The sequence below is a fragment of the Oncorhynchus nerka genome, linkage group LG20 (assembly GCF_034236695.1).
Source record: "Oncorhynchus nerka isolate Pitt River linkage group LG20, Oner_Uvic_2.0, whole genome shotgun sequence".
Lineage (NCBI taxonomy): Eukaryota > Metazoa > Chordata > Actinopteri > Salmoniformes > Salmonidae > Oncorhynchus > Oncorhynchus nerka.
This window is the reverse complement of record NC_088415.1, coordinates 94,375,197-94,390,257: the sequence shown is the minus strand read 5'-3', so window position 1 is coordinate 94,390,257 and position 15,061 is coordinate 94,375,197. Positions and strand designations below refer to the sequence as shown.

Here is a 15,061-nt window from a genome sequence, read left to right as displayed (position 1 = left end):
GAGGGAGGGAGCGAGAAAGAGAGACAGATGAGAGGGAGGGAGAGAGACAGATGAAAGGGAGAGAGGGGGGGGAATGTCAGATCTAGCATCTTGAGGGGGAGGGAGGGAGCGAGAAAGAGAGAGAGAGACAGATGAGAGGGAGGGAGAGAGAGAGACAGATGAGAGGGAGGGAGAGAGAGGGAGATGAGAGGGAGAGAGAGGGAGGGAGGGAGCGAGAGAGACAGAAGAGAGAGGGAGGGAGAGAGAGAGAGACAGATGAGAGGGAGAGAGAGAGAGCGAGAGAGACAGATGAGAGGGAGAGAGAGGGGAGGGAGGGAGGGAGAGAGAGAGACAGATGAGAGGGAGAGAGAGGGAGGGAGGGAGCGAGAGAGACAGATGAGAGGGAGAGAGAGGGAGATGGAGAGGAAGAGAGACTGCGGAGTAGAGACGTAGTGTGGTCAGTGTGGTCAGCGTGTGGTACCGTGTGGTCAGCGTGTGGTACCGTGTGGTCAGTGTGTGGTACCGTGTGGTCAGTGTGTGGTACCGTGTGGTCAGTGTGTGATGGAGAGGAAGAGAGACTGCGGAGTAGAGACGTAGTGTGTGGTACCGTGTGGTCAGTGTGAGATGGAGAGGAAGAGAGACTGCGGAGTAGAGACGTAGTGTGGTCAGTGTGGTACCGTGTGGTCAGTGTGTGGTACCGTGTGGTCAGCGTGTGGTACCGTGTGGTCAGCGTGTGGTACCGTGTGGTCAGTGTGTGGTACCGTGTGGTCAGTGTGTGGTACCGTGTGGTCAGTGTGTGGTACCGTGTGGTCAGCGTGTCGTACCGTGTGGTCAGCGTGTGGTACCGTGTGGTCAGTGTGTGGTACCGTGTGGTCAGTGTGTGGTACCGTGTGGTCAGTGTGTGGTACCGTGTGGTCAGTGTGTGGCAGTGTGTGGCAGCGTGTGGTACCGTGTGGTCAGCGTGTGGTACCGTGTGGTCAGCGTGTGGTACCGTGTGGTCAGCGTGTGGTACCGTGTGGTCAGCGTGTGGTACCGTGTGGTCAGCGTGTGGTACCGTGTGGTCAGCGTGTGGTACCGTGTGGTCAGTGTGTGGCAGCGTGTGGCAGCGTGTGGTACCGTGTGGTCAGTGTGTGGTACCGTGTGGTCAGTGTGTGGTACCGTGTGGTCAGTGTGTGGTACCGTGTGGTCAGTGTGTGGTACCGTGTGGTCAGCGTGTGGTACCGTGTGGTCAGTGTGTGGCAGCGTGTGGCAGCGTGTGGTACCGTGTGGTACCGTGTGGTCAGTGTGTGGTACCGTGTGGTCAGTGTGTGGTACCGTGTGGTCAGCGTGTGGTACCGTGTGGTCAGCGTGTGGTACCGTGTGGTCAGCGTGTGGTACCGTGTGGTACCGTGTGGTACCGTGTGGTCAGCGTGTGGTACCGTGTGGTCAGTGTGTGGCAGCGTGTGGCAGCGTGTGGTACCGTGTGGTACCGTGTGGTCAGCGTGTGGTACCGTGTGGTCAGTGTGTGGTACCGTGTGGTCAGTGTGTGGTACCGTGTGGTCAGTGTGTGGTACCGTGTGGTCAGTGTGTGGTACCGTGTGGTCAGTGTGTGGCAGCGTGTGGCAGCGTGTGGTACCGTGTGGTACCGTGTGGTCAGTGTGTGGTACCGTGTGGTCAGTGTGTGGTACCGTGTGGTCAGCGTGTGGTACCGTGTGGTCAGTGTGTGGCAGTGTGTGGTACCGTGTGGTCAGTGTGTGGTACCGTGTGGTCAGTGTGTGGTACCGTGTGGTCAGTGTGTGGTACCGTGTGGTCAGTGTGTGGTACCGTGTGGTCAGCGTGTGGTACCGTGTGGTCAGTGTGTGGCAGTGTGTCGTACCGTGTCGTCCCCATCGGGGTCCTGCAGGGAGCTGTAGTAGGCCGCTCTCTCATCCTCTTCTTCCATAAAGACGGGAGGCTCATATGAGGTCAGGAAGGTAGACGGTCGGTACAGGTGCTTGTTCAGGTGGTGCTGCCTCTTATTGGACACCTACAGACAACAACAACATTATCAACAACATCATTACCTTTTACTAGCCTGTTCAACCTCTCTTTCGTATCGTCTGAGTTCCCTAAAGATTGGAAAGCTGCCACAGTCATCCCCCTCTCAAAGGGGGAGACACTCTAGACCCAAACTGCTACAGACCTATTTCTATCCTACCGTGCCTTTCTAAGGTCTTCGAAAGCCAAGTTAACAAACAGATTAAGGACCACTTTGAATCCCACCGTACCTTCTCCACTATGCAATCTGGTTTCAGAGCCGGTCACGAGCACCTCAGTCACGCACAAGGTCCTAAACTATATCTTAACCGCCATCGATAAGAGACAATACTGTGCAGCTGTATTCATCGACCTGGCCAAGGCTTTCGACTCTGTCAATCACCACATTCTTATCAGCAGACTCGACAGCCTTGGTTTCTCAAATGATTGCCTCGCCTGGTTCACCAACTACTTCTCAGATTGAGTTCAGTGTGTCAAATCGGAGGGCCTGTTGTCCGGACCTCTGGCAGTATCTATGGGGGTGCCACAGGGTTCAATTCTTGGACAGACTCTTTTCTCCCTTAGCTACCCAGGGTCACCACCCACCCCCCAGATGCTCTATGGCTTTGAACTCATCCAGAGGTGAACTAGACTACAAAACATGATGAAATGTCTGAGGAGAGGTTTGAGAACCACTGAGGGAGGGGATATGTAGATACCTTCTTGCTGTAGATGCACATGTTAGGGGTCCTCCCAGGAACAGAGATTCCTGCTTTAGTCAGTTTGATGAAGTACTTCTGAACACGGCTGGCCACCTGCACACACAGAGAACAAACTGTTAGCTCAAAAGATAATGTATTGTTGTGCGTGTGTGTGTGTGTGTGTGTGTGTGTGCGCATGTGTGTAGGTGTGTGTTTGTAGGTGCGCGTAGGTGTGTGTGTGTAGGTGTGTAGGTGCGTGTAGGTGTGTGTGTAGGTGTGTGTGTGTGTGTGTGTGTGTGTGTGTGTGTGTGTGTAAGTGTGTGTGTGTGTGTAGGTGTGTAAGTGTGTGTGTGTAGGTGTGTAAGTGTGTGTGTGTAGGTGTGTGTGTGTAGGTGTGTGTGTAAGTGTGTGTGTGTAGGTGTGTAAGTGTAGGTGTGTAAGTGTGTAAGTGTGTGTGTGTGTAGGTGCGTGTGTGTAGGGGTGTGTGTGTAGGTGCGTGTGTGTGTGTGTGTAGGTGTGTAAGTGTGTGTGTAAATGTGTGTGTGTAGGTGTGTAGGTGCGTGTGTGTGTGTGTGTAGGTGTGTAAGTGTGTGTGTAAATGTGTGTGTGTAGGTGTGTAAGTGTGTGTGTGTGTGTGTGTAGGTGCGTGTGTGTAGGTGTGTGTGTGTAGGTGCGTGTGTGTAGGTGCGTGTGTGTAGGTGCGTGTGTAGGTGTGTGTGTGTAGGTGCATGTGTGTGTGTGTGTAGGTGTGTGTGTGTGTGTGTGTGTGTATGTGTGTGTGTGTAGGTGTGTGTAGGTGTGTGTGTGTGTGTAGGTGTGTGTGTGTGACACCTGTTTAGCGGTCCTGTTGCCCAGGGCGTCAGCTATCTTCTGCCAGCGTTTAGACTCCACCTCCTCAGGAGAGAACTTCAGCAGCAGATGCTCCAACTGTTTCTACACAGGAACAACTCATTTAGGGACAACTCCTTTAGGGACAACTCCTTTAGGGACAACTCATTTAGGAACAACTCCTTTAGGAAGCTCACTAATAACTTTCAACACAGGAACAACTCATTTAGGGACAACTCCTTTAGGAACAACTCCTTTAGGGACAACTCCTTTAGGAACAACTCATTTAGGGACAACTCCTTTAGGAACAACTCCTTTAGGGACAACTCCTTTAGGAACAACTCATTTAGGGACAACTCATTTAGGGACAACTCATTTAGGGACAACTCCTTTAGGGACAACTCCTTTAGGGACAACTCATTTAGGGACAACTCCTTTAGGGACAACTCCTTTAGGGGCAACTCATTTAGGGACAACTCATTTAGGGACAACTCCTTTAGGGACAACTCCTTTAGGAACAACTCCTTTAGGGACAACTCATTTAGGAAGCTCACTAATAACTTTCAACACAGAAACAACTCCTTTAGGGACAACTCCTTTAGGGACAACTCCTTTAGGGGCAACTCCTTTAGGAACAACTCCTTTAGGAACAACTCATTTAGGAAGCTCACTAATAACTTTCAACACAGAAACAACTCCTTTAGGGACAACTCCTTTAGGGACAACTCCTTTAGGGGCAACTCCTTTAGGAACAACTCATTTAGGGACAACTCCTTTAGGGACAACTCCTTTAGGGACAACTCCTTTAGGGACAACTCCTTTAGGGACAACTCATTTAGGGACAACTCATTTAGGGACAACTCCTTTAGGGACAACTCCTTTAGGAACAACTCCTTTAGGAACAACTCCTTTAGGGACAACTCCTTTAGGGACAACTCCTTTAGGGACAACTCCTAGGGACAACTCCTTTAGGGACAACTCCTTTAGGGACAACTCCTTTAGGATGCTCACTAATAACAAAAAAAAGAAGACACTTTAAAGAGAGGAGATCTCAGATCTCTATGGTATTGTTGTACACTCTGGTCTGAGACAACTAGGAGTTTTAAATGAGTCAAAATGTATTTATTTATTCTTTGTAAAAAATTAAGAATGTCTTGTCAGTACCTGTTCCTCCACGGTCCACAGCTGGTTGAAGGAGTCAGGTTTACTCTGGTAACACAGCCGCCCTCGGATCCTCTGGAGATGGACAGACATGTTTAAGACCGCGGAATAAGGACGCCTAATATTGTGTAGACATTGAACATGTCTATACACTGAGTGGACAAATCATTAAGAACACCTGCACTTTCCATGACATAGACTGACCAGGTGAATCCAGGTGAAAGCTATAATCCCCTTATTGATGTCACTTGTTAAATCCACTTCAAATCGGTGTTGATGAAGGGGAGGGGACATGTAGATGAAGGGGAGGAGACATGTAGATGAAGGGGAGGGGACATGTAGATGAAGGGGAGGAGACATGTAGATGAAGGGGAGGAGACATGTAGATGAAGGGGAGGAGACGGGTTAAAGAAGGATTTTTAACCTTCAGACAATTGAGATATGGATTGTCTCAGGCACACCGGTTTGAGTGTGTCAAGAACTGCAACGCTGCTGGGTTTTTCACGCTCAACAGTTTCCTGTGTGTATCAAGGATGGTCCACCACCTAAAAGACATCCAACCATCCTGATACACCTTCGGGAAGCATTGGAGTCAACATGGGCCAGCATCCCTGTGGAATGCATTTGACACCTTGTAGAGTCAACATGGGCCAGCATCCCTGTGGAACGCATTCGACACCTTGTAGAGTCAACATGGGCCAGCATCCCTGTGGAACGCATTCGACACCTTGTAGAGTCAACATGGGCCAGCATCCCTGTGGAATGCATTCGACACCTTGTAGAGTCAACATGGGCCAGCATCCCTGTGGAACGCTTTCGACACCTTGTAGAGTCAACATGGGCCAGCATCCCTGTGGAATGCATTCGACACCTTGTAGAGTCAACATGGGCCAGCATCCCTGTGGAACGCTTTCGACACCTTGTAGAGTCAACATGGGCCAGCATCCCTGTGGAACGCATTCGACACCTTGTAGAGTCAACATGGGCCAGCATCCCTGTGGAACGCTTTCGACACCTTGTAGAGTCAACATGGGCCAGCATCCCTGTGGAATGCATTCGACACCTTGTAGAGTCAACATGGGCCAGCATCCCTGTGGAACGCTTTAGACACCTTGTAGAATCCACGCCCCGATGAATTGAGGCTGTTCTGAGGGGAAAGAGAGATCTCTAATTATTAAAAGAGAGATTGCAAGTTAACATTTCACTGTGTATACTTTTCTTTATCATGTGCATATGACAAACTTAGATTTCAAGAGCGCCTTGGTTTTTCAAGATTAGTAATAAACCCTCAAATCACATACACTGAGTCCGCAGCCCTCTGACTGACGACCACGTTAAGTCAAATAAATATCATGTTTGAAAGTCAAAACATGTCCAGTCCACTGTGAATAAATGCCTTCTGTCTATGGGAATCCATCTAGCCAGTTTATTTTCTTACAAGCTCTGACTCTGCTACTTTGAGGAATGTTTTACTGACTACAGGGCATTCGGAAAGTATTCAGACCCCTTGACTTATTCCACATTTTGTTTACGTTACAGCCTTATTCTAAAATGTCTCTTTCCCTTCATCACACAATACCCCATAATGACATCACAATACCCCATAAAGACATCACTATACCCCATAAAGACATCGCAATACCCCATAATGACATCGCAATACCCCATAATGACATCGCAATACCCCATAATGACATCACAATACCCCATAATGACATCACAATACCCCATAATGACATCACAATACCCCATAATGACATCACAATACCCCATAATGACAAAGCAAAAAAAGGATTTTAGAAATGTTTGCAAATGTATTTTAAAAAAAAATGTTACCTAAATATCACATTTACATGTTCAGACCCTTTTTTTTTTTTTTTTTTTTCACCTTTATTCACCCTACACCTCAGTACTTTGTTGAAGCAACTTCGGCAGCGATTACAGACTTGAGTCTTCTTGGGTATGACGCTACAAGCTTGGTACACCTGTATTTGGGGAGTTTCTCACCATTCTTCTCTGCAGAACCTCTCAAGCTCTGTCAGGTTGGATTAAAGAGTGTTGCTGCACAGCTATTTTCAGGTCTCTCCAGAGATGTTTGATCGGGTTCAAGTTTGGGCTCTGGCCACTTTTATTTATTTAACCAGGTAGGCAAGTTGAGAACAAGTTCTCATTTACAACTGCGACCCAGCCAAGATAAAGCAAAGCTGTTTGGCACTTACAACAACACAGAGTTACACATGGAGTAAAACAAACATACAGTCAATAATACAGTAGAAAAATAAGTCTATACACAATGTGAGCAAATGAGGTGAGATAAGGGAGGTAAAGGCAATAAATAGGCCATGGTGGCGAAGTAAATACAATATAGCAATTAAACACTGGAATGATAGATTGGACAGTAGATGAGTGTGCAAAGTAGAAATACTGGGGTGAAAAGGAGCAAAATAAATAAATAAATAAATACAGTAGGGGAAGGGGTAGTTGTTTGGGCTATTTATAGATGGGCTATGTACATGTGCAGTAATCTGTGAGCTGCTCTGACAGCCGGTGCTTAAAGCTAGTGAGGGAGATGCGTTTCCAGTTTCAGAGATTTTTGCAGTTCGTTCCAGTCATTGCCAGCAGAGAACTGGAAGGAGAGGCAGCCAAAGGAGGAATTGGCTTTGGGGATGACCAGTGAAATATACCTGCTGGAGCGCGTGCTACGAGTGGGTGCTGCTACCAGCAAGCAGAGATAAGGCGGGACTTTACCTAGCAGGGTCTTGTAGATGACCTGGAGCCAGTGGGTTTGGTGACGAGCATGATGCGAGGGCCAGCCAACGAGGGCAGGTCGCAGTGGTGGGTGGTATATGGGGCTTTGGTGACAAAACGGATGGCACAGAGACTTGTCCTGAAGCCACTCCTGCGTTGTCTTGGTTGTGTGCTTAGTGTCGTTGTCCTGTTGGAAAGTGAACCTTTGCCCCAGTCTGAGATCCTGAGTGTTCTGGAGCAGGTTTTCATCAAGGATTTTGCTGTACTGCGCTTCGTTCATCTTTCCCTCGATCCTGACTAGTCTCCCAGTCCCTGTCGCTGAAAAAATGTCTGAAAAACATCCCCACAGCTTGATGCTGCCACCACCATGCTTCACCGTAGGGATGGTGCCAGTTGTCCTTCTGGAAGGTTCCCCTATCTCCACCTCCCTGACCAAGGTCCTTCTCCCCAGATTGTTCAGTTTGGCCGAGCAGCTTAGGAAGAGTCTTTGTGGTTCCAAACATCTTCCATTTAAGAATGATGGTTTTTGGTATCTTTCCCACTGTGTTCTTGGGGTACGTACGTTTACTTCCCCAGATCTGTGCCTCGACACAACCCTGTCTTGGAGCTCTACGGACAATTCCTTCAACCTCATGGCTTGGTTTTGCTGACATGTACTGTCAACTGTGGGACCTTACTGACAGTAAATCTCAGTAAGACAAAAATAATGGTGTTCCAAATAAGGTCCAGCAGGACCACAATTCCATCTAGATATAGATCATGCCCAAGAGCACAAAAAAACTATACATACCTCGGCCTAAACATCAGCACCACAGGTAACTTCCACAAAGCTGTGAACGATCTGAGAGACAAGAAGGGCCTTCTGTGCCACCAAAAGGGATATAAAATTTGACATGCCAATTAGGATCTGGCTAAAAACACTTGAATCAGTTATAAAACCCATTGCCTTTATGGTTGTGAGGTCTGGGGTCCGCTCACCAACCAAGAATTCACAAAAAATGGGACAAATACCAATTTGAGACTCTTCATGCAGAATTCTGCAAAAAAATACCCTCTGTGTACAGTCGTGGCCAAAAGTTTTGAGAATGACACAAATATTAATTTTCACAAAGTTTGCTGCTTCAGTGTCTTTAGATATTTTTGTCAGATGTTACTACGGAATACTGAAGTATAATTACAAGCATTTTCATAAGTGTCAAAGGCTTTTATTGACAATTACATGAAGTTGATGGAAAGAGTCAATATTTGCAGTGTTGACCCTTCTTTTTCAAGACCTCTGCAATCCGCCCTGGCATGCTGTCAATTAACTTCTGGGCCACATCCTGACTGATGGCAGCCAAATCTTGCATAATCAATGCTTGGAGTTTGTCAGACTTTGTGGGTTTTTGTTTGTCCACCCGCCTCTTCTCAATGGGATTAAGGTCTGGGGAGTTTCCTGGCCATGGACCCAAAATATTGATGTTTTGTTCCCTGAGCCACTTAGTTATCACTTTTGCCTTATGTCAAGGTGCTCCATCATGCTGGAAATGGCATTGTTCGTCACCAAACTGTTCCTGGATGGATGGGAGAAGTTGCTCTTGGAGGATGTGTCGGTACCATTCTTTATTCATGGCTGTGTTCTTAGGCAAAATTGTGAGTGAGCCCACACCCTTGGCTGAGAAGAAACCCCACACATGAATGGTCTCAGGATGCTTTACTGTCGGCATAACACAGGACTGATGGTAGCGCCCACCTTGTCTTCTCCGGACAAGCTTTATTCCGGATGCCACAAACAATCAGAAAGGGGATTCATCAGAGAAAATGATTTACCCCAGTCCTCAGCAGTCCAATCCCTGTACCTTTTGCAGAATATCAGTCTGTCCCTGATGTTTTTCCTGGAGAGAAATGGCTTCTTTGCTGCCCTTCTTGACACCAGGCCATCCTCCAAAAGTCTTCGACTAACTGTGCGTGCAGATGGCCTGCTGCCATTCCCGAGCAAGCTCTGTATTGGTGGTGCCCCAATCCCACAGCTGAATCAGCTTTAAAAGCTGTCCTGGCGCTTGCTGGACTTTCTTGGGCGCCCTGAAGCCTTCTTCACAACAACTGAACCGCTCTCCTTGAAGTTCTTGATGAGCCGATAAATGGTTGATTTAGGCGCAATCTTACTGGCAGCAATATCCTTGCCTGTGAAGCCCTATTTGTGCAAAGCAATGATGCACGTGTTTCCTTGCAGGTAACCATGGTTGACAGAGGAAGAACAATGATTCCAAGCACCACCCTCCTTTTGAAGCTTCCAGTCTGTTATTCAAACTCAATCAGCATGACAGAGTGATCTCCAGCCTTGTCCTCGTCAACACTCACACCTGTGTTAACGAGAGTATCACTGACATGATGTCAGCTGGTCCTTTTGTGGCAGGGCTGAAATGCAGTGGAAATGTTTTTGGGGGATTCAGTTCATTTGCATGGCAAATAGGGACTTTGCAATTCATCTGATCACTCTTCATAACATTCTGGAGTATATGCAAATTGCCATCATACAAATTCAAGCAACAGACTGTGAAAATTAATATTTGTGTCATTCTCAAAACTTTTGGCCACGACTGTACAACATAAAACACCAAATAATGCATTCAGAGCAGAATTAGGCCGATACCCGCTAATTATCAAAATCCAGAATAGAGCCGTTAAATTCTATAACCACCTAAAAGGAAGCGATTATCAAACCTTCCACAACAAAGCCATCACCTACAGAGAGATGAACCTGGAGAAGAGTCCCCTAAGCAAGCTGGTCCTGGGGCTCTGTTCACTAATACAAACAGACCCCACAGAGCCCCAGAAGAGCAACACAATTAGACCCAACCAAATCACGAGAAAACAAAAAGATAATTACTTGACACATTTGAAATAATTAACAAAAAAACAGAGCAAACTAGAATGATATTTGGCCCTAAACAGAGAGTACACAGTGGCAGAATACCTGACCACTGTGACTGACCCAAACTTAAGGAAAGCTTTGACTATGTACAGACTCAGTGAGCAGTGAGCATAGCTTTGCTATTGAGAAAGGCCGCCGTAGGCAGACCTGGCTCTCAAGAGAAGACAGGCTATGTGCACACTGCCCACAAAATGAGGTGGAAACTGAGCTGCACTTCCTAACCTCCTGCCAAATGTATGACCATATTAGAGACACATATTTCCCTCACATTACACAGATCCACAACGAATTCAAAAACAAACCCAATTTTGATAAACTCCCATATCTACTGGGTGAAATACCACGGTGTTCCATCACAGCAGCAACACGTGTGACCTGTTGCCACGAGAAAAGTGCAACGAGAGAGAGAGAGTAATGAAGATGAGAGTGTAGATGTGTTTACAAAAGAAACAAAGAGAGAATACAAAACGATCAATAAATTAAAGATATAATGGCCTGCATCCCAAATGGAACCCTATTCTATATAGTGCACTCCTTTAAACCAGGGACAAATGGAACCCTATTCTATATAGTGCACTCCTTTAGACCAGGGACAAATGGAACCCTATTCTATATAGTGCACTCCTTTAGACCAGGGACAAATGGAACACTATTCTATATAGTGGACTCCTTTAGACCAGGGACAAATGGAACCCTATTCTATATAATGGCCTGCATCCCAAATGGAACCCTATTCTATATAGTGCACTCCTTTAGACCAGGGACAAATGGAACCCTATTCTATATAATGGCCTGCATCCCAAATGGAACCCTATTCTATATAGTGGACTCCTTTAGACCAGGGACAAATGGAACCCTATTCTATATAATGGCCTGCATCCCAAATGGAACCCTATTCTATATAGTGCACTCCTTTAGACCAGGGACAAATGGAACCCTATTCTATATAGTGGACTCCTTTAGACCAGGGACAAATGGAACCCTATTCTATATAGTGGACTCCTTTAGACCAGGGACAAATGGAACCCTATTCTATATAGTGCACTCCTTTAGACCAGGGACAAATGGAACCCTATTCTATATAGTGCACTCCTTTAGACCAGGGACAAATGGAACCCTATTCTATATAGTGGACTCCTTTAGACCAGGGACAAATGGAACACTATTCTATATAGTGGACTCCTTTAGACCAGGGACAAATGGAACCCTATTCTATATAGTGGACTCCTTTAGACCAGGGACAAATGGAACACTATTCTATATAGTGCACTCCTTTAGACCAGGGACAAATGGAACCCTATTCTATATAGTGGACTCCTTTAGACCAGGGACAAATGGAACACTATTCTATATAGTGGACTCCGTTTGACCAAGGACACTATGTAGGCAGTAGGGGAATAGACTATGTAGGCAGTAGGGGACTAGACTATGTAGGCAGTAGGGGACTAGACTATGTAGGCAGTAGGGGAATAGACTATGTAGGCAGTAGGGGACTAGACTATGTAGGCAGTAGAGGAATATACTATGTAGGCAGTAGGGGGATAGACTATATAGGCAGTAGGGGGATAGACTATGTAGGCAGTAGGGGACTAGACTATGTAGGCAGTAGGGGACTAGACTATGTAGGCAGTAGGGGAATAGACTATGTAGGCAGTAGGGGAATAGACTATGTAGGCAGTAGGGGAATAGACTATGTAGGCAGTAGGGGAATAGACTATGTAGGCAGTAGGGGAATAGACTATGTAGGCAGTAGGGGAATAGACTATGTAGGCAGTAGGGGAGTAGGCTATGTAGGCAGTAGGGGAATAGACTATGTAGGCAGTAGGGGAATAGACTATGTAGGCAGTAGGGGAGTAGGCTATGTAGGCAGTAGGGGAATACACTATGTAGGCAGTAGGGGAATAGACTATGTAGGCAGTAGGGGAATACACTATGTAGGCAGTAGGGGAATAGACTATGTAGGCAGTAGGGGAATACACTATGTAGGCAGTAGGGGAATAGACTATGTAGGCAGTAGGGGAATAGACTATGTAGGCAGTAGGGGAATATACTATGTAGGCAGTAGGGGAATAGACTATGTAGGCAGTAGGGGACTAGACTATGTAGGCAGTAGGGGACTAGACTATGTAGGCAGTAGGGGACTAGACTATGTAGGCAGTAGGGGACTAGACTATGTAGGCAGTAGGGGACTAGGCTATGTAGGCAGTAGGGGAATACACTATGTAGGCAGTAGGGGAATAGACTATGTAGGCAGTAGGGGAATACACTATGTAGGCAGTAGGGGAATAGACTATGTAGGCAGTAGGGGAATAGACTATGTAGGCAGTAGGGGAATAGACTATGTAGGCAGTAGGGGAATAGACTATGTAGGCAGTAGGGGACTAGACTATGTAGGCAGTAGGGGAATAGACTATGTAGGCAGTAGGGGAATAGACTATGCAGGCAGTAGGGGAATACACTATGTAGGCAGTAGGGGAATAGGCTATGTAGGCAGTAGGGGAATAGACTATGTAGGCAGTAGGGGAATAGACTATGTAGGCAGTAGGGGAATAGACTATGTAGGCAGTAGGGGAATATACTATGTAGGCAGTAGGGGACTAGACTATGTAGGCAGTAGGGGACTAGACTATGTAGGCAGTAGGGGAATATACTATGTAGGCAGTAGGGGACTAGACTATGTAGGCAGTAGGGGAATAGACTATGTAGGCAGTAGGGGAATATACTATGTAGGCAGTAGGGGACTAGACTATGTAGGCAGTAGGGGACTAGACTATGTAGGCAGTAGGGGAATACGCTATGTAGGCAGTAGGGGAATAGACTATGTAGGCAGTAGGGGAATAGACTATGTAGGCAGTAGGGGAATAGACTATGTAGGCAGTAGGGGAATAGACTATGTAGGCAGTAGGGGAATAGACTATGTAGGCAGTAGGGGACTAGACTATGTAGGCAGTAGGGGAATAGACTATGTAGGCAGTAGGGGAATAGACTATGTAGGCAGTAGGGGACTAGACTATGTAGGCAGTAGGGGAATAGACTATGTAGGCAGTAGGGGAATAGACTATGCAGGCAGTAGGGGACTAGACTATGTAGGCAGTAGGGGAATAGACTATGTAGGCAGTAGGGGACTAGACTATGTAGGCAGTAGGGGACTAGACTATGTAGGCAGTAGGGGAGTAGGCTATCATTTGGGATGCAGACGTGATATTTGTTCAGGAGAATCTACACAATCAATTAAATTGACTGCTTTACACACACACACACACACACACACCACACACACAGCAGTAGAGCACCAGAAGAAGCGAGGTGGTTTGTTTCCATAGATACCATCTCTTATCCTCTAGTATGGGTAGAGGAATGGGTTGTTGAGGTGTGACAAGGGTCTGTAAAAATGACAATAACATGGTCACACTTGTGAGATCTTTGAAAGCAATTAGTAGAGAAAGGAGGCTGTTGTGGCCTAGCTGGCTACATTACAAACACATCCATGTTGTGGATCAAGCTGCAGTTGTGCCCTAAATGACATGGCTTTGGGTGTAGCCTGTGGGATAACAGTGGGATGTACCTGTGAGTTGTTGCTGTTCTCAAGATCGCCACTAGAGGGCAGAGCAGAGTACAGGGTTGATGGTTCACCCTCCTCCTTCTTGGGATCCAGAGGGCTTTTTGGTCCATCTGGTGACCTAACTACAGGATAATATATATATATATATATATATATATATAATATTGATTTATAAATACATGATTTACACTATTTAACAAAACAACAAAGCTGTTAATCATTTCCAAAACAAATTCCATATATTTTAATGAGGAAATATACTAAATGAATCAATCAACTGAATCAATACAGGGTCGACTCACCCTTATCGAATATGAGTTTGAGCCTCCTGGTTGTGCGTTTCTTGTCACAGAACTCCCTCTCGAAGTCTCCCAGTCCTGACGTGTACTGGTCCCATGAGACGTCTGGCAGCTGAACCACTCTCTGGGGACGCGGCAGGTCCAACTCCACCTGAGGTTAGAGGTCAGAGGTCAACAGGAAGTGGCCTCGTAGAATTAGACAAAGATCACGAGGATCCATGCACGGGCAAGGAAACATGTGAACTAGTTCCTCGAAAGTAGCCTTTGTCAGATCACGTCAAGGCTTTACAGCCGAGACGAGCAGCTGAGAGCTGCCATGTTGAACCACCTGGGACGCGGCAGGTCCAACTCCACCTGAGGTTAGAGGTCAGAGGTCATGTTGAACCACCTGGAGCGACAGACTCTTGAGGTTAGAGGTCAGAGGTCAACAGGAAGTGTATAAGAAAGCCTTGTCGTTTAGATCAGTGTATGAATTTTGGATAGATTCTTTTTTTTAATTGGAGAAGGAGATATTTATGTTTATTTACCCTTTTGTACTTTAACTATTTGCACATTGTTACAACACTGTATATAGACATAATATCACATTTGACATGACTCTATTCCTTTGGAACTATTGTTGTGAGTGTCATGTTCATTATCCATTTCACTTGCTTTGGCAATGGAAACATAATATGTCTTGCCTGCCAATTAAGCCCTTCAATTGAATTGTGAGTGAGACAGAGAGACAGAGCGAGAGAGAGAGAGAGAGAGAGAGAGAGAGAGAGACAGAGAGACAGAGCGAGACAGAGAGAGAGAGAGAGAGAGACAGAGCGAGAGAGAGAGAGAGACAGAGCGAGAGAGAGAGAGACAGAGACAGAGAGAGAGAGAGACA

The 15,061-nt window shown here is 46.5% G+C and overlaps 1 protein-coding gene across 1 annotated transcript in view; it reads right to left on the bottom strand.

The window, feature by feature from the left end:
* LOC115124007 (ZZ-type zinc finger-containing protein 3-like) overlaps positions 1-15,061 on the bottom strand; it is a 58,929-nt gene that overhangs the window by 19,121 nt on the left and 24,747 nt on the right. The window contains exons 4-9 of the mRNA XM_065006000.1: positions 14,191-14,338; positions 13,892-14,010; positions 4,668-4,739; positions 3,507-3,608; positions 2,694-2,789; positions 1,835-1,984 (exon numbers count right to left, since the gene is read on the bottom strand). Of these exons, the coding sequence (XP_064862072.1) occupies positions 1,835-1,984; positions 2,694-2,789; positions 3,507-3,608; positions 4,668-4,739; positions 13,892-14,010; positions 14,191-14,338 (687 nt within the window). The remainder of the gene's footprint in view (positions 1-1,834; positions 1,985-2,693; positions 2,790-3,506; positions 3,609-4,667; positions 4,740-13,891; positions 14,011-14,190; positions 14,339-15,061) is intronic.